This window comes from Lepidochelys olivacea (assembly GCF_965140295.1).
Source record: "Lepidochelys olivacea isolate rLepOli2 genome assembly, chromosome: 1".
Taxonomy (NCBI): Eukaryota; Metazoa; Chordata; order Testudines; family Cheloniidae; genus Lepidochelys; species Lepidochelys olivacea.
In genome coordinates, this window is record NC_140411.1 from 345,246,559 (window position 1) to 345,265,049 (window position 18,491).

General features: G+C 49.5%; 1 protein-coding gene across 1 annotated transcript in view; it reads right to left on the minus strand.

The window, feature by feature from the left end:
• PODXL (podocalyxin like) overlaps positions 1-18,491 on the minus strand; it is a 91,861-nt gene that overhangs the window by 53,689 nt on the left and 19,681 nt on the right. The window contains exons 2-3 of the mRNA XM_084617688.1: positions 11,831-11,875; positions 10,116-10,160 (exon numbers count right to left, since the gene is read on the minus strand). Coding sequence (XP_084473814.1) covers positions 10,116-10,160; positions 11,831-11,875 — 90 coding nt within the window. The remainder of the gene's footprint in view (positions 1-10,115; positions 10,161-11,830; positions 11,876-18,491) is intronic.

Genomic DNA, 18,491 nt, shown 5'->3' on the forward strand with positions numbered 1-18,491 from the left:
GGGGGGGATAACGTCCTGTTTAATTAGACTGTAAGAGTATGGGGGCAGGAACTGTCTCTCGTGTGTTTGTACAGAACCTGACACAATGGGGCCTCAATCTTGGTTACGTGCTACTGAAATACAAATAATTAATAAACACTCTCTTGGGCCACGTGACAGATGCAGTGCTTTGGAATATTTCTAAGATTATTATGGCAACTTTATAAATGTTGGCTGTACCTTGATGGGCTGGCTGGGGATTGTATTCTTGGCTTGATGGGCGAGTGACAATCGTGGGGGGTAATTACTGCAAATCCCTAATGCTGAAACAAGGCAGGTCACAGTCTGTGGAAGTTCTGTCCCACGAGGAAAAAGCAGAGATTGGTTTGACTTGGTTCAAAAGGCCTGTCAGAGAAAGAACTTGAAACTGTCTAAAATATCCACCCTGACCAGCTAAGAGGGTCACTCACACTCAATCCAAGATCTGACATGAAACTGTGACCAAGAGAGACGGGTCTGTAACTCCTATCAGGGTCTCCATGTGGAAGAGGGGTGACTGCCTGGCACACTAGACATATATTGTTTTAAAGAGGTTTTCTTTGCAAGACTTTTGTTCTGAATAAATAGTACTTTGGTTTATGAAGACTGGCCGGCCACTGGTTAACCCTGTCATTGCCCTGGAGAGACCAGGACTGCAGGTGCTGAGCTGAAGTCAGACCCACACAGATCATCACAGTCAACTGCAGGAGTCTGCAGCCTAAGTCCCTGGTTTGGAGAGAGAGGTCCCCACCCCAAGAAAGGTGATGGCTAAAAGCCCGAGACCTAAATCTCAGAGGGGCCACAAAGCGGTCAGAGAGGGGCAGTTAACGCAGGAACTGTGAGAGGAGGCTACTGCATTTGGGTAGATCCCATCCTCCCAAACAATTGCTCCCCTTCCGTGCTTTGAACACCCTACAAAGAAGCTGCACTGTGCTTTAGGCTGTGACAGCAACCTTGGTAAACAGAGACCCAGAATACTCATGCTCAGCTGGACCTGATCAGCAGTAGCAATGTGCAGAGTGAAACCTGTTTTAATCAACCACTTAAAGGATTAAGAAAAACTGGGTCCTTAACAGAGGTGGGGTCCTAATAAATGTGGCTCAAAATTGTACTCCGTGCATTTGGGGATACTCTGGAGTGTCCCTTTTGGGCAGGTTTACTGCACTGTATATTAATTATTATAATCCCCAACTCTCATGTAATGCTTTTCATCAGTAGTTCTCAAAGCGATTTACAAAGAAGGTCAACATCATTATCCATATTTTACATATGAAGCACCTTTCATCCAAGAATCTCAAAGTACTTTACGAAGACGGGTAAGTGCTAGAAGTTGGGTGACTTGCCAAAGGTCACACCAAGATCAGTGGCAGAAGAGAGTATAAACCCAGGAGCCTAGAATCACACAGGTTCTTGCTCTGAACAGCCTCTGCCTCTTGATTCCTTTCACCTCCCCTGCAAGAGGTGCAGAGAGGGGCTTCGAGCTGAGACAAGCCAGAGGTACAGCCATGAGCGGGTTCCTTTCTGACTCATCTGACTGGTCTGCTGCCTATAGACCACGAGGGTCTTGGTTTGGATTGGGGTTGCACAACAGGGAAGGAGAAAGAGGCTTCTCATTAATTCTTTGCCCATCAACAGGCCAGAATAATGGCCCAATAAAAATGCTGAATCATCTACCAAGATAGATCCTACCCCGGAATCAGCCATTGTTTTAATTATTCAATTAACTGTGACTCTGACAAGGTGGAGGAACCTCAAATAAGACTTCGCTGCTGTGTTTGGCTCCTGAACGGCATCACCCTTCCAGCCAGCCTGTCCTGTTGTCGTGAGCCATCAGAGGAATGAAATTTACAGGGCAACTGAGCACCGCAGTTGGGAAGGATTCCAGGCACTCGTGTTCATGAGGGAATCCAGCACCCAGGTTTAGTGCTCGGGGTTCCTGGGCAGATGCTGGATTTTAATGGTGCAGTTTTGAGCTGCGAGATTCTCGCTTTCGTGGAAGATGGAGGGCTTAGCATCACTCCCCCCAGTATAAAATGAGATCTAGACGCAGCTCACAGGGGGCTCAGGTAGTGCAGGGAGAGAGACTACATGAGCATATCACCTGGACAGTTGCAAAGGCAGCCTGGCAAAGTTTGGGCCTCAGGAGAGTCTCTTTGGGGGGGGGGGGGGCAGGGAGAGCTGAGTGGTGTCCAGGGAGCACTGAGGTAGGGGAGAAGGGTGCATGAATGGGGGCTAGGAACAGCACAGGGTGAGACAGAGGCACCAACCCCGCCAAGGCAATTCTGGAGCCTTCTATAAGGGCGTGTAGGGTCAGCACTAGAGGATCCTCAGTGCTTCTCTTCTCACCCTGCCCCCTAGATTCCTCTCCTTCGCACCCTGATATGGGGCCATAGGAGGAATGCTATGTGGGCAGTGTGAGGTGGGGGACAGAGAGGACAAAGGAAAGAGGAGGGGAAATGAAGGGGCACATCCTCCCCTAGCCCAAGGTTAACTATCCCCATCTTTCTTTTAGAGAAGTTGGCTGGTTTGCAAACTCCACGCCCAGGTTCCTCTCAAGAGCTGGCTCACGAACCTGGCCACTGCTCACAGCCGCAGGGGAGTTGGGCTTTAAGAAAGTATCTAAACAATTCCGCTCTGGGGACCTTACTGTCTGGTTCCCACCATTCGGCACGACAGTGAAATGTTGACACAGTATGTCTGCGAATTTCCTGAAGGAATGCTGGGCTGGGATAGCAGCAAAGGGGGCTGCAGGCCGGTGCACAGGCCGGGCTGCATAAGGGCCCACAGCTGGAATAAGACAGCGTACCACTAGGCAGGCCCATGCTGCATTAGCAATGCTGGGTGGAGCTAAGGCTGGAATTACAGTGAGTGCTACTGGTCAGAGCATGGTATATTGGCAGGGCTCTGGAATAGCCATTGTGTTTGTGACCCAGCATCCCTGTGAAACGCGCCTATGGGTACTATGTAAGGAGCGATGTATCTGTACCAGAAAAAACTGTGTTCTTAAGCATGTGAATGAAAAGCAGGGCTTAGATCGGTTTCTCCAGACAGGAGATAAGAAATGTGTCTCTCTCTGTCAGGATGTAAATTAAGCATTGTAAGAGGACACAATGGATAGCCATTTACATATGAAGTTAAATGTTAACAAAGAGAGGAGAGGTCAATAGGAAAAGAGCACACAGGAAAGAACAAGCCATGGGGAGGTAGGGGTTAGCGGTGAGTAATGACAGTGAACTTTGCAGGTATTTTTAGAAGCAAGACGACTTCCTAGCTTCCTGTACCTAGTTCTGGTTAAACTTGGATTTAAACTTGGAGAGTGGTCAGTTTGGATGAGCTATTGCCAGCAGGAGAGTGAGTTTCTGTGTGTGTGTGTGTGTGTGTGTGTCCCCGGGAAAAAAAAAAGGGGGGGGGTGAGAAAGCCTGGATTTGTGCTGGAAATAGCCCACCTTGATTACCATGCACATTGTAGGGAGAGTGGTCACTTTGGATAAGCTATTACCAGCAGGAGAGTGAGTTTGTGTGTGGGGGGATGGAGGGTGAGAAAACCTGGATTTGTGCTGGAAATGGCCCAACTTGATGATCACTTTTGATAAGCTATTACCAGCAGGAGAGTGAGTCTGTGTGTGTATGGGGGTGGGGGGGTGAGAAAACCTGGATTTGTGCTGGAAATGGCCCACCTTGATTATCATGCCCATTGTAGGGAGAGTGGTCACTTTGGATAAGCTATTACCAGCAGGAGAGTGAGTTTGTGTGTGTGGTTTTTGGAAGGGGGTGAGGGAGTGAGAGAACCTGGATTTGTGCAGGAAATGGCCCACCTTGATTATCATACACATTGTGAAGAGAGTGGTCACTTTGGATGGGCTATTACCAGCAGGAGAGTGAGTGTGTGTGTGGGGTGAGAAAACCTGTATTTGTGCTGGAAATGGCCCAACTTGATGATCACTTTAGATAAGCTATTACCAGCAGGACAGTGGGGTGGGAGGAGGTATTGTTTCATGATCTCTGTGTGTATATAATGTCTGCTGCAGTTTCCACGGTATGCATCCGATGAAGTGAGCTGTAGCTCACGAAAGCTCATGCTCAAATAAATTGGTTAGTCTCTAAGGTGCCACAAGTCCTCCTTTTCTTTGTACCTAGGAAGTCAACAGACAGCACATTTGCATTCAGGAAAGTGGTGTCTCAACCAGCCTGGGTTGAAAATGTTGGAGAACTTTGGGTGAGATAAGTTCACCTCCTGGCTAAAGGAGTTTAAATGCAGTCTCTAGAAAGCATGTTTATGATTTGGTTTTATATGTAACCTTTTGTTTCCAATATTCTTCCTCACTGTCACTTGAAACTGTTCTTTGACAATAAATGCATTCTTGTTTTCACGATAAATGTCTCTCAGTGCTGTGGTGTTAAGCAAAGTGCTGGCTCGGAGTTGAATCTTTCAGGCTGGTGCGTACCATTCCTTTGGGAACAGCGGGCCTGGTAATTCTGTGAGCGTGCAGTGGAAAAGGGACTGGACGCTGCAGGGAGGGCTCTGAGTCCTATGGGGGTGCACCGGCCCCGAGAGAGCGAGGTCCGCAAAGGCCAGGAAGGCAGTGCTTGCGTCGCCCCGGGCTGTTGGTCTCAGAGAGCTGATCCGCAGCAGGCGCAGACAAGACTCCGTCACGCTAAGGGCAGGCTGTGGCGAGGTGCCCCTCAACCCTGGCTACCTTTGGGGAGCATCCCAGCGCTGCTGGTCAGGAGTGGGGTGCATTGGTCAAGCTGGGTTCTCTGCACACATCTCATCTCTGCCGCTACACAGGCAAGTGATTGATCACCAAACCAATACACGCTTTGTCGCATCAGATTCTGTAGCACTTTAAGATAAAAGACAATTCAGAAAAACCTCTTCCCTGACCCAAGAATGGCAGGATGGAGCACGGAGTAAGTTTTGGGACAACCCTAAAATATTCATACTTTCTGAGGAGGATCTAATCATTCAGATGCTTGGGGAGACACCAAAGCGTACCTGTATCGCTAATTATAAAAGCGCCACATCGCAAAATTGTTACTCAGGCAAAATTGCCACAGACTCCAACTGGAGTTCCTGTGCGTGCTCTCTAAATCAGGCCTCAATGGTCCCAAACCATACGCAAAAAATGGAGTCTTATTACAATAGCACCTAAACACCCAGCTGAGATCAGGGCCCATGGCGCTAGGCACTGTACAAACTCACCGAAACCGTATCTGCCCCCAAAGAGCTTACAATCTAACTAAACAAGACAGAGTGAGAGGGGAAACAGGTACAGAGAGAAGAAATGACTTGCCCCAGATCAGCCAACAGGCTGGTGGCAGAGCTGGGAATAGAGCCCAGTTCGCCTACTCCCATCTTCTAATCAATCAATAGACCATCATGGCACTGCATGACCACCTCTCCCAAGGTAATGTCTCTTCCACGTCCTTTCCCATAGGGAAGCAGACAGGGGTTCATGGGGAGACGGGAGGAAGAAGGAAATATATTTTCAGGCCTCCAAAGAAGTTGAGATTTGAGTTCTGGGAGAGGGTTGGGAGTTGGAGTCATTCTTTATACTAGCTGAAGTCATCTGCCCGACATGAAGTCATCAGCCTACCCCCCACAGCCTTCCACTGCACACGGTAAGTCCTGTAAAAGCCTTTTAAGCTAAATCTCCCTTTCTTAGTGTCCGTGTCTTGTATCCCTTGCCCAAGCCAAGAAGCGGTTTCAGACCACGCTTGCTCGAAGCACAGTCCAGCTTCTGATTTTGTAAATAAATTTCAAGCCACTGGGGACTGACCCAGCCTAGAAGACAGAGCTGTATGTCTGTCCATAGACAGGCAGCCTCTCTCACCACTGCCCCAGCCACCCACTCGACGGACCTCACTGTAGCAAGACTGAGAGTAACAGTTATGTCTACTTCGTCTCTCTACTGAGACTGTCAGCCACTAGGACTTCTTTGCATCTATGCATTAAGCTCTAGACTGAAACTAGCAAGCCACGATTCAAACAAGTGGGATTTCCCCACCTAAAGTTAGATGTTAGAGTTGGACTCTTTCACTGCAGCAGATGGTAAATTCCTTCATTGCCAGAGGAAGTGCTTCAATATACTTCCGCAAATGAAGCAGAAGCGAGTGAGCCAGACGCGGGAGGTCAGGAAACGTAGCTAGGTCGTACATCATAAACACGGGAAGCTTGATAGACCAAGTTCCCCGTTGGTGTAATTCCACGGGTGTCAATGGAGTTATATTAGGGACAAACTTGGCCTTTATGTCTCAGATAACTGGCAATGGGACATGGAGCCTTTTACCCACAGGAAGCTGGCTCAAAGCCAGGTCAAGTCAGCTCAGCTGGGACCAAAAGCTGTTACCATCAGACAGCTGTTTAGCGGTAACCCATACGGGAAATGAGTTTGTTGGTCTCAGCCAATTGCTGGGGAGACTGAGCTGCCTCTATCATCAAACCACCAGCATGTTTGGCTCTCCTTGAGCCTCTTGTTGGCAGACTCACTAGATGGGGCCCAAACTGAATTGGGTCTGGACAATTAGCTGCCCATGGACCCCATGCACCCAGAGGCAGGGCATCAAAGTTAAAGCCTATTAGCAGGACATTCTAGTCTAGGGAGGCTTGCCGGTGCTCTGCCTGTTCTGGGGCTAAATGCAGGAATCCAGCCTGCCTACCTGTCTGCTCAACACTTTGTTTTATACCTTGCTGGTCCTGGTCCTTAACAGGAGAGGATGGCCTTTTTGCTAAACCACAGCTGGAGAGCAGAGCTCTGTTCCTGGCTCTGCCAATAACTTCCTCTGTGATCTCAGCCCCCTCTCTGTGCCTCAGTTTCTTCATCTATAAAATGGAGCTAGTAATAACTTGGGCGTCTGTTTCTAGGGGTTTATTCATTTCATTTTTCAGGGCTTATTTTTAGTAATCTTTGAGTTTTATGTAGATGTCCAAAAATTGGGGCTTTTTGGAGCTCTCTCTTTGAGCATACTGTAATGAGTAATGTAGATCATACACATTACTCATTACAGTAGTATATACTGTACAGCAGTGGTCTCCAACCTTTTTACACCCAAGATCATTTTTTGTATCTCAGGGCAACTCAGGATCTACACCACGCCACTCACTCCATCTCCCCCCAGTTGCTCTCTCTCCCCCACCCTCACACACTTTCACCGGGTTGGGGTTCGGGTAGAGTGACCAGACAGCAACTGTGAAAAAATCAGGACGGGGGTGGGGGTAATAGGCACCTATATAAGGCAAAGCCCCATATATTGGGACTGTCCCTATAAAATCGGGACACCTAGGTTTGGGGTGGGGGGGGGGGTTGCAGGCTCTGGGCTGGGGGGTTCACAGTGTGAGCGGGGGCTCTGGGATAAGCCTGGGTCAGGGGGTTGGGGTGCAGAAGGGGGTGAGGGGTGCAAGCTCTAGGAGGGTGTTTGGGTGCAGGAAGGGTCAACGGGCTGGGGCAGAGAGTTGGAGTGCAGGAGGGGGTACAGGGTGCTGGCTCTGGGATGCGGGGGTCAGGGCTGGGGCAGGGGATTGGGGTGCAGGACGGGGTATGGGGTCCTGGCTCTGGGAGGGGGATCAGGACTGGGGTGCAGGAGGGGGTTCGGAGTGCAGAAGGGGGTATGGGGTGCTGGCTCCAGGAGGGGGCTCAGGGATAAGAGTTGGAGTGCAGCCTCCTGCCAGGCAGCACTTACCTCTGGCGGCTCCCGGTCGGCGACAGGCACAGCAAGGCTAAGGCAGGTTCTCTGCTTACCCTGGCCCCACACCACTCCCGGAAGGGGCCAACACGTCCCTGCAACCCCTGGGGTGGGGAAGGCGGGGAGCACTTGGCTCCCCACACTGCCCCTCTCTGCAAGCACCGCCCCCGCAGCTCTCCCAGCAGTGGCCACTTCCGGGAGCGGTGTGGGGCCAGGGTAGGCAGGGAGTCTGTCTTACTGCACTGCTGCCAGAGATCGCAATCAACTGGGAGATCATCTAGGATCGACCGGTTGGTGACCACGGCTGTACAGAATAATCTCGGTCATGTTCCCTAGTGCACTTGAACTGTTTCAAAGTATACTACATTCAAGCACGCTAGGGAACCTTCAGCGTGCACCAGCAAGGTCTACATAGACCAGTTAGTGTGCGACATGTTAATGTGCTTTAGAAATCACATCCTCATAGTCCACATTACTGCTCTGAGTGGACAAATCCTTAGATACAAGTACCTTTTTCCGGTGTTTTTCCAGTATTTATTGGATAAACACCGATTTTATATATATATTTTTTTAATAATGGGTGTTTTATTGGTGTTTATCAGTTAAAACTGAAAATCAGAAGTCTTATAATACCTCAATCTGCCTCAGGGTTGTGAGGGTACCTTCTTTGATATTTAGCACTTAGAGCTCCTCAGATGGAAGGCACTGCAGAAATCCAAAGCACCGTTATTCATTGGTGTTCTTTGTCCAGGGACATGGTTTAACAGGGTACACGCACATCTGTTCAAGCTGTACAGATGTTTCTGAAAGCATGGAAATCTGTTCCCCACCGCAGTGATCACAGAAGGGTCAAACTGCAGGATGGGAATGAAATAATAATAATAAAAATGACAACAAACATGGCCTTAATGTAAATTAGCTTGCAAAGCTTTACAGTCACTTCCCCGTTCACACAGCTGCTAACAGGGATATTCCTGCCTCAGAGCTCTGTCGTCTTAGGCTGTTGAGTTTCTGTGCCAAGACAGAGATAAGCCCTGGAAGTCAGTGCCCCAAGATTGCTGATCTGAGCTGGATCATGAGGGAACCTTCTCTAAAAAAGACCAGCTGGACGCACTTTTCCTAGCGCATAGACCCCTAAGCATGCTCAAGAGAAAATCAGCTTATGGCTTTGCATTGCTGCAACCCCTCATTAATGAGCCCCCTTCCTAATCGGATTGGAGTTGTCCCATCACATATGCAAAGAGGACGAGCAAACAGAGAAAGCAATCATAGGAAAAACAAAACAGAGGGCAGAAATCCTATTGCGTTTGCTCCACTCTAACACAAATAAAAAGCAAATAGCTGGCATTCTTTTTGCATGGCTGTTCCAGAACTATTTCTAATTAACTGACATTCTCAAGGACGAGCCAGCTTGTGGGCTGAAATTCAGATTGCAGAGACCTTTTTTTGTTTTTTTCACTGAGATTGTTACTCCTATTACTCTGTGTAACAACACTACTACTACTGAAAGCAATGGTTGGTAACGGTGATGCTACTGCTGAAAGGAGCCATATCAAGAGCAAAAACAACAGATAAAAGAAATCATCTCTTAGCATTCTGTAGTATCTGTCCTCCAGAAGGAGATGTGTAAACAGGAGTTCGTGAAATGCAGGTACCTGAGGTAGAGCAAGGCAGCTGTTTAACAGTTTAGGACTGGAAGTAAAGAAGAATACCAGGTACAATTGGAACTGTAGGGAAAATCAGGGAGGCTGAATGTAATGATCCATATTACAACTGGAGCAAGACCAATGTTCCTTCTCTTGCAGACAGTGCCTCGAGATCTTTAATGATCACAAACAGTCAGGGCTTGGGTTTCACGTCCCATCTGAAAGACAACACTTTCAGCGGCATACAGCCCTCTTAGCAGCACACTGGGGCACTGGCTGTCTAGCGATGTCATCTCTTGAATCATTCGCACCACTTCCTGTATAGGCTGGGGTTTCCTTGCAGGTTTCCCATGCATGTGATGAACAGCCCCGACGCTGCTTACAAGATCAGACACAGTCACGACTGAATACATTAACCAAAGCTGAAGCGTAGCTCGTCGGAAATGCACGTTTGCTTCTTGCAAAAACCAGATCAGGTAACCATAATCGCTTTTTCTGATCTGATCAGTGGAATGGAAAGCCCCAACCCTTCCATTGCCGACACTGATGAGGAGCTGGGCCTGGTCTTAAACTTAGAATCTGTGTACACCAGAAATATAATGCAACCTATATTAGGTCGATTTACAGTAATTACTGCAGTAGTGCATGTCCACTGTACCCTCCTTGGGTAGACGTGCACTCCCGGACTCGATTCGGTTAGTTAGACCTGACACTCACCCATAGACGACGCAGGGAGGGATAGGGTGGGTCTGAGACAGGGTGACTTACCTCCCTTTGATCCATCGGATTCTGCAGCCTCGTTACCGGCAGTACCTGAAGGAGGCAGAAAAACACCTTTGCTTTATTGAGGGTGTGTGCGCATGTGAATATTTTAGTATTCCAAATCTCCAGGGTCCTTAATCCAGCCCCCTCCCCTTCCTTCCTTCTCCTTTATGAAATAGAGTGTTATTGTGAGTTCATATCCGTGTGGTGGTTTCTTTTATTCCAGCTCTGAGAGATGGGCTTAAGGGGGGGACTCGGCGGGAAGTATACTGTAAGGCTCCCCAAAGTCTTCTGCTCAGATAGGCTCCCTAAAAAATCCTTACAAGAGGGGAAGTATGGGGAGCTGATCACTTGATCGCTACCTGTTAGGTTCACTCCCTCTGGGGCACCTGGCATTGGTCACTGTCAGAAGACAGGATACTGGGCTGGATGGACCTTTGGTCTGACCCAATATGACCGTTCTTATGTTCTGAGAGCCTGGTCTCTCAGCTCTGCTGGCAGCTCCCTGGGGGGAGCCAGGCTGCCCCACAGGCTCCTGGTGGGCTGATCCTCGTTCCCCACCTAGGGCTTCTCCCTTCCCCGTTCCCAGACGGGAGCCAGGGGAAGTCGCCTGGGGCTTCTCACCCTTGGGAAGTGGGGTCCAGCTGCCTGGCTACTCAGCCCCTCCCCCCCGGAGCTGAGCACCCTTGTGAATTGTGACATAATTAGATTGACATAAGCGGCCTTATGTCGACCTAAGTGTGCAATGTAGACCAGCCCTCAGACTGACTACTTGATTATACGCAGCCGTCACCCACCAAGGGACAAACTTCCCAGCTGGTAGAACAAAGGAACTAGGACCTAGGTCCTCAAAGGTATTTAGGTGCCTCATGCCCAGTGATTTCAGTGGGAGTGAAGTACCTAAATGCCTTTGAGGATCAGGGCCTACGTTTTTCTCACAGGTAATGGAAAGCCAAAGCATAGCTTGTCGGACATGCACGTTTGCTTGTTGCAAAAAACCAGATCAGGTAACCATAATCTCAGTTTCTGATCTGATCAGTGGAATGAAAAGTTCCCCCCTTCCGTTGCTGACACTGATGCGGTGCTGTGCCTTGTCTTAAGTTTAGGGTTTGTCTACACTAGAAATATCATGCGACCTATATTAAGTCAACTTTCAGCCATTGCAGTAATTACTGCAGTGGTGCATGTCCACTCTACCCTCCTTGGGTCGGTGGTGCATGTCCTCACCAGGAGCTCTTCCCCCCATCTAAGAGTGTTAATTAAAGCCTTGGCAAATTCTTGGGAAGGCACACACCCAGCTGGATTTTAGGGCTTTGTTTCTTAGGTGGCCATCTTGGTCTGGATAAGAACAAGGTGACTTCTTCTTGTTCCCCTATTCTGGGCAAAAGGCGGGAAAGTGAAAAGAGCGGGAATCAGTTGTTGCTAAGTAACCGGTTTCTATACAAACAAATGAATGGAGGGGCCGGGGCTCTTGAGCGCTGAAATCTTTGGGGCTCAGGTGTCTAAAAGCTCGCTCTCTCTGTGGGGTAGTACACCTTCCACATTGGTTACTGGCCTGCAGTAGCCACTCACTGAACGAAGTTGTCATCTTGGGGTTTATTAGTTATTTTCTTTTGGGGAGCAGACGTGCACTCTCGGACTAGATCCGGTTACTTAGACCTGACACTCACCCATAGACGACGCAGGGAGGGATAGGGTGGGTCTGAGACAGGGTGACTTACCTCCCTTTGATCCATCGGATTCTGCAGCCTCGTTACCGGCAGTACCTGAAGGAGGCAGAAAAACACCTTTGCTTTATTGAGGGTGTGTGCGCATGTGAATATGTTAGTATTCCAAATCTCCAGGGTCCTTAATCCAGCCCCCTCCCCTTCCTTCCTTCTCCTTTAGTAAATAGAGTGTTATTGTGAGTTCATATCCGTGTGGTGGTTTCTTTTATTCCAGCTCTGAGAGGTGGGCTTAAGGGGGGACTCGGCGGGAAGTATACTGTAAGGCTCCCCAAAGTCTTCTGCTCAGATAGGCTCCCTAAAAAATCCTTACAAGAGGGGAAGTATGGGGAGCTGATCACTTGATCGCTACCTGTTAGGTTCACTCCCTCTGGGGCACCTGGCATTGGTCACTGTCAGAAGACAGGATACTGGGCTGGATGGACCTTTGGTCTGACCCAATATGACCATTCTTATGTTCTGAGAGCCTGGTCTCTCAGCTCTGCTGGCAGCTCCCTGGGGGGAGCCAGGCTGCCCCACAGGCTCCTGGTGGGCTGATCCTCGTTCCCCACCTAGGGCTTCTCCCTTCCCCGTTCCCAGACGGGAGCCTTACATAAGCCTTACATAAGCGGCCTTATGTCGACCTAAGTGTGCAATGTAGACCAGCCCTCAGACTGACTACTTGATTATACGCAGCCGTCACCCACCAAGGGACAAACTTCCCAGCTGGTAGAACAAAGGAACTAGGGCCTAGGTCCTCAAAGGTATTTAGGTGCCTCATGCCCAGTGATTTCAGTGGGAATTAAGTACCTAAATGCCTTCGAGGATCAGGGCCTACTTTTTCTCACCGGTAATGTAAACTATTCTCTTTCCTACATGCATTTCTTCCCACAATGCTGGGCCCCAGCCCCCCCACACACAGTGACAATGGTGTAGCATTTTTTGGCAGTTGAGAGAGAATCCCCTACGGACAGTGACAGTCCCCTACGGACAGCTTCTCCAATTGCTCCACCTAAGGTCAGGATTGACCGCAAGTGCGGCAGCATCCCGGGCAGTGACAAGAATGATGGTACATCTTCCACCAACCCCTGTACCCGACTCCCTCCCAACCAACCTCCCCTTCCTCTCCCTGGGCCACCTCCTCCTCCAAAAGGACAGCTCCATTTCCGCTGAGTTGTCCCATTGTTCGTGTGCCTTGGTCAAACCAGTGCTTCAGAGGAAACACCACAGCAACCATCATGCAAGGGATTCTGGGAGGAAGCTAAGCCCAAGAGCAGCCTGTCATACAACAGCATGCAGCAACCGGGAGAACACCTATTTTGGAGGGGGAGACCAAGCGGGCAGAAGCTCGACAGCCAGAGAAGAGCCATTCTTTCAGGGCTGGTTCCTCGGATGTGGTGCTCTACATGATCACCTACATAGCCCATACCTAAGGCCTCTCCTCCTAAGCTACAAGCAAGCAAGCCTGATCCTTAGGTCCGTGTCCCCCACAGAAGGGACCTTGATGTGCGATGGGACACTGAAGGCCAAATCTTGAACCCCTTACTCAGGCAACACTCCCACTGGGAAGGCAGCCATCTGGGAAGCTTCCTAATGGTAGCTTTGCCTGAGTACGAAACTGAGTAAGGCCTGCAGGAGTTGGCCTGTGAACGAACCAGAAGTGGGTGCTATAGCAACGTCAAGATCGGCTAGCACAAATAGGCAGGACTTGAGCTGCTGGGCCAACATGCAATGACTTTGATAAGGAGTTGACATGACTGTGCATAGGCAGAAGGCCAGGATCCTGTGCTGATGCAAACGCTAGAATATCTTTGAGCACTGGCGAGGCTGTAGGACCCCAATCCAGTAATTACTGGTGGGGGGAAGAAGTACACAATTGTGTTGGAGGAGAAGACTGCTTTGAGCAGTTGACTGCATAATGAAGACGTTTCCTTTGAAAGGTGCCTCCCATGGCAAGGCGCCCGAGATAGATACATGGGCAGGGATGTGTCACTTGTTGAGACAGGCTACTTAATGATCCCAGAGTGTTGCGTTAAGCGGCAGCATTTGAGATGTCAGGCTGCAAGGGAGAACATTCTTCTGCTGCGCTGGAGGTGGGGGATGCATCCAAACAGGGCTGGGTGGGGAGAGCTGGTCTCAGACAGGTTTTGAGGGCTTGCGGTTTGTTTTGCTCTGTTCCTTTAGAGACAGTGTGAAATGGGCTTGTGGCCTTCATTACTGTATAGAGCCACACAAAGGGCTGGCAGTGCACAGGCTGCCTGGGGCATGCCAGGCTTGCCTTCAGGGAATACACGACAGTAGAGGCTTGCCAGGCCAGGCCTAGTGTCATAAGAGCCAGGATGGCAGGATTACACTAGGCTAGCCCTGCTGGTGAGCAGCATGCTCTTGACATGAGACGCAGACCAGACCAGGACAGGTACATTGAGAAACATTTCAACACAGATCAAAAGACCCCAGGCTGGTTGCACCTGGAAACTACAATGCAGGACAACTGTCAACTGCTGACCTGCCCTTTCTCGGTAATCAAGCATTTAATGTGCACACCACTGCCCTCTACTGAATGGACTTGGGATTACTCAGCTGTGCATCCTAGGTCCTCTATTGTTAACAGCTGATGGAGATTCCCCTTTAGGTCAAGTGATAGAGCCTGAGCTTTATGGAGCTCAGCAATATCTGAGTTTTATTCCTGCTGCTATTTAAAGTTCCTAAGTGGTCACAATGATTGTTACATTTTAAATCAATATAGCTGAAGGTCACATCCCCTTTTAGCTACCTGCCAAGACCTGAGTTCAGGGTTCTCCATTTGCCCTTTGGCAGCAGACAATGCGGCAGGCACTGTGGGCAGAACACCCTTCAGGCTGCTCAGACTTTTGTGATGTCATCTACCTGCTGGGGAAAACACAGAATCTTGAATGTGGGTCCTAGCAGGAAAGAGGATTTTAAATGTATTGTAACCAATCCATGACCAGTTAGGACTACCTGGCATCATGCAATGGTGCATAGGATGGGAAGTTGGGTTTTCATGGCAACCATAGGACTGAGCTTGGATCCTCCTCCTACACAGCACTGGTAATCTAAGGTAGACATAGGAAAAACTCCTTCTCTCTTCTTTAAGCATCATTCCATCCACACGCGAGACCAACTACAGATCCAGGGCATCTGGAACACTGAAGTGGCGAGCATTAAAAAACCCTAAAACTTTCCCTAGCTTCATTGGGAGTAAACTGTCTACATTCTTCAGATTCCAGGGGCAGGAAAATGCTCCCTAGTCACAGAGACTCGGGGTTTGGACTCTGTTGATGTTGTACCAAATCTGCGGTCACGTCATAGCTGTCACTGTTGCAATGTCCCATCCACATATCAAACTATCAGGAGTATGCTAGGCGGATAGGATAGGACAAGATCGCTTTGTTATGGGAAGAGAAGGGAGAGGCCTTTACGGAAGGTCAGATTCTGACGCCCTTTACTACTAGCTCACCAGCAAGAGGAAGGGCTTCATGGTCTGGCTAATAAAATTTTGTTAATAGGGAAACTAATAGGATTATATAGCCATTTCATTGGATTCTATAGAAATTACTTCAACCACCCCATCGAATTGAATAGAGGAGATCTCTCTATAGGGCTTTTTGAACCATCCTATAGAATTCCAAAGCAGGGATATAGTATTCTACTATGTTCTACAGAACAATTTTTAAAAAGTCTATTTTTTATTAGATTCCGCAGACTTTTCGATAAAGGAAGGACCATCATTGGTTCAAATGGTGCAGGCATCTCTCTCACACTGGCTGCCTTTTTTTTCCCCTGGAACTGTAACTAGACAGCAGTCCCGGGAACCACTAAAAGTATTCTCCTGTCAGAAGCTGTCACACACGTGGGCAGAAGACTATAAGTCAGGGGTTCTCAAACTGGAGGTCGGGACCCCGCAAGGCGTCACAAGGCTATTACATGGGGAGCGGGGGAGGTCGCAAGCTGTCAGCCTCCACCCCAAACCCCACTTTGCCTCCAGCATTTATAATGGTGTTAAATATATAAAAACGTGTTTTTAATGGATAAGGGGGGTTGCACTCAGAGGCTTGCTATGTGAAAGGGGTCACCAGTAAAAAAGTTTGAGAACCACTGGTATAAGTAATACTTTTCACACACACACACAGCACTTTCTGCCTTTGTTTGCTGTCAGTAACATTCATTAGTCACCGCAGTGTGGGCTCACGTTAATTCCTGTATGGACAGGAAATTACGGAATGTGCAGAAGAGAGCATTCGGAACAATAATTCAGGTCACCAAACAGGGTGAGATTCCTTCTTTCACAGCTCACACAAAACACAAGGCCAGGTTCTGTTCCTCCCATGTTTTGTTGCAGTCCTATGTAGCTTGAGTCACTCCACACCTTGAGCACCACGCATGTGCAGCCCAGCACAAATAACTGAAGCCCCTTTCATCAGACGCTCCCAACACACTTTACCAAAGTTAACAGAGCCTCACAGCACCCTGAAGAAGTAGTTAAGTATTATTCTTACCCCAGTTTTACTGATGGGGAAACCAAGGGACAGAGAGGTTAAGTGATTTGAGTCCTGACTCCACACTGCGCTACTCTAGCCGCTAGACATGCTCTCAGGCAGGAACAATTTAAGTGAATGTACTTGCCAAACTGGGCTTTGGCTAGGATGCCATGCCTGCTCCGCGGGACCGCAAGTAAGCAGACCTCTGTTTTATATTGGAAGATATAGCACCGCCAGCAGGGTGGCCCCAACTCATGCTGTGGCCCAGGTTCAGGAACGAGCAGAATGCACCGTTACAGAACTGCCAGCATGGCCGTGATCCCTCACACCACATCAGAGCACGCACTTAATATGGCCCCAGAGGGAAGCGTGCCATCTGCTGAATACTCAGCATCGCTTCCTGCGGCAGCTGTGCTTTTCGAGGGAGGACTCCCGCCTGAGTCCGATTCTCTGCTGCCTTACATCTTGTGTCGTCGTTTACATCCGTGCTATCTGATCTGGTACCGTTTTACAACGCAAGGCAGTGGTGACTCTGGCCACAGCTATCTAGATCAGCATTTGAGAAACTCTGGCAAGCTGTGCCACCCTTCAGGAAAACAAAACCAACTGCCCCACCCCACCTCTCTACCAGACAAGCTGGGTAACATGGGGGAACCTTTCACTGCCAGTTTGCCATGCCCCCAGGTGGTTCTTTGAACACCCCTCCCTACTCTCTGGGAAACACTGATCTATGTACTCATGTACCCTTGGTATCAGTGAGATGCTGCTGCTTCTTCACCAGAAAAATCAGATGTATTCTTCACTCAAGTTAACTGATCCCAGGTAAAATCCTAGTGATGACAAAGCACAAAAGGGAAACAAACAGGATCAAAGTCAATGCCATTTTACACATTCTTTCACTCATTTCGGTGATCACCGGCATCAGGTGGCATTTTCATTTAGGTTTAAATAGTAATATTTTTAAAAAGCTTTCGATAGGTGTCAGGTGGCCCCCAACACATCATTAAATAATACCATCAAACCCCAGCACCATTCACATATCAGCACATAACAGGTAAGGCTCATATTACTAGTGGGTCTTTAACACACCAGAAGGCCTGTACCAGTCTAACTATTTTGATTAGAGGTGTGCATTTTTACTGATACAGTGACTCTGCCAGCAGTACAAACTCCCCGGTGGGCATGCAGTTATACAAATAAAAAAGTGCTTTCTCCTGATATAACTTATTCCCCTTCTCATATGAGACTAGCTAGAGCACTTTAAGGACTTTTATACCAGCATAGCTGCTCGGGTTGCCAACTGTCTAATCACACAAAACCAAATGCCCTTGCCCCACCCCTTCTCTGAGGCCACACCCCACTTACTCCATCCCCCTTCCTCCACTGCTCGCTCTCCCCCACCCTCACTCACTTTCACTGGGCTGGGGCAGGGGGTTGGGGTGCAGGCTCTGGGAGGGAGTTTGGGTGCAGGGGGGTTTCAGGGCTGAGGCAGGAGGTTGGGGTGTAGGAGGAGGTGAGGGTGGAGGCTCTGGGAGGGAGTTTGGGTGCGGGAGGGAGCTCAGCGCTGGGGCAGGGGGTTGGGATGCAGGAGCAGGTTTGGGCTCCGGGAAGGGGCTCAGGGCTGGAGCTGGGGGTTGGGGTGCACGAGGGGGCGAAGGGTGTGGGCTCAATCCATGCAGTGCTTATCTCGGGCGGCTCCCAGTCGGCGGGGCAGTGGGGCTAAGGCAGGCCCCCTGCCTGCCCTGGCCCCGTGCCGCTCCCGGAAGCAGCTGGCACGTCCCTGTGGCACCCAAGGATGGGAGGGCGCTCTGCATGCTGCCCCTGCCTGCAGGAGCTGCGGATTTGGCACTAGGGGCGGGGGCAGCATGCAGAACCCCCTGGCCCACCCCCAGGTGCTGCAGGGACATGCCGGCCACTTTTGGGAGTGGCACAGAGTCAGGGCAGCTAGGGAGCCTGCCTGAGCTCCGCTGTCCCGCCAGACTTTTAGTGGCCTAAAATCTCCTAGTTTGGCTTCAGTAGCCTCCGGAAGATAGAGCCCAGTTCTGGGAGACTCACAGCAAAACTGGGAGGGTTGGCAACCCCAATAATTGCATCCAGGCTAGAGGGGTTGTACTGCTTTCCCTATACTGGTACTTGTTTGTCTAGACAAGGCCTACATAGGCTTGATAATGTTATACACA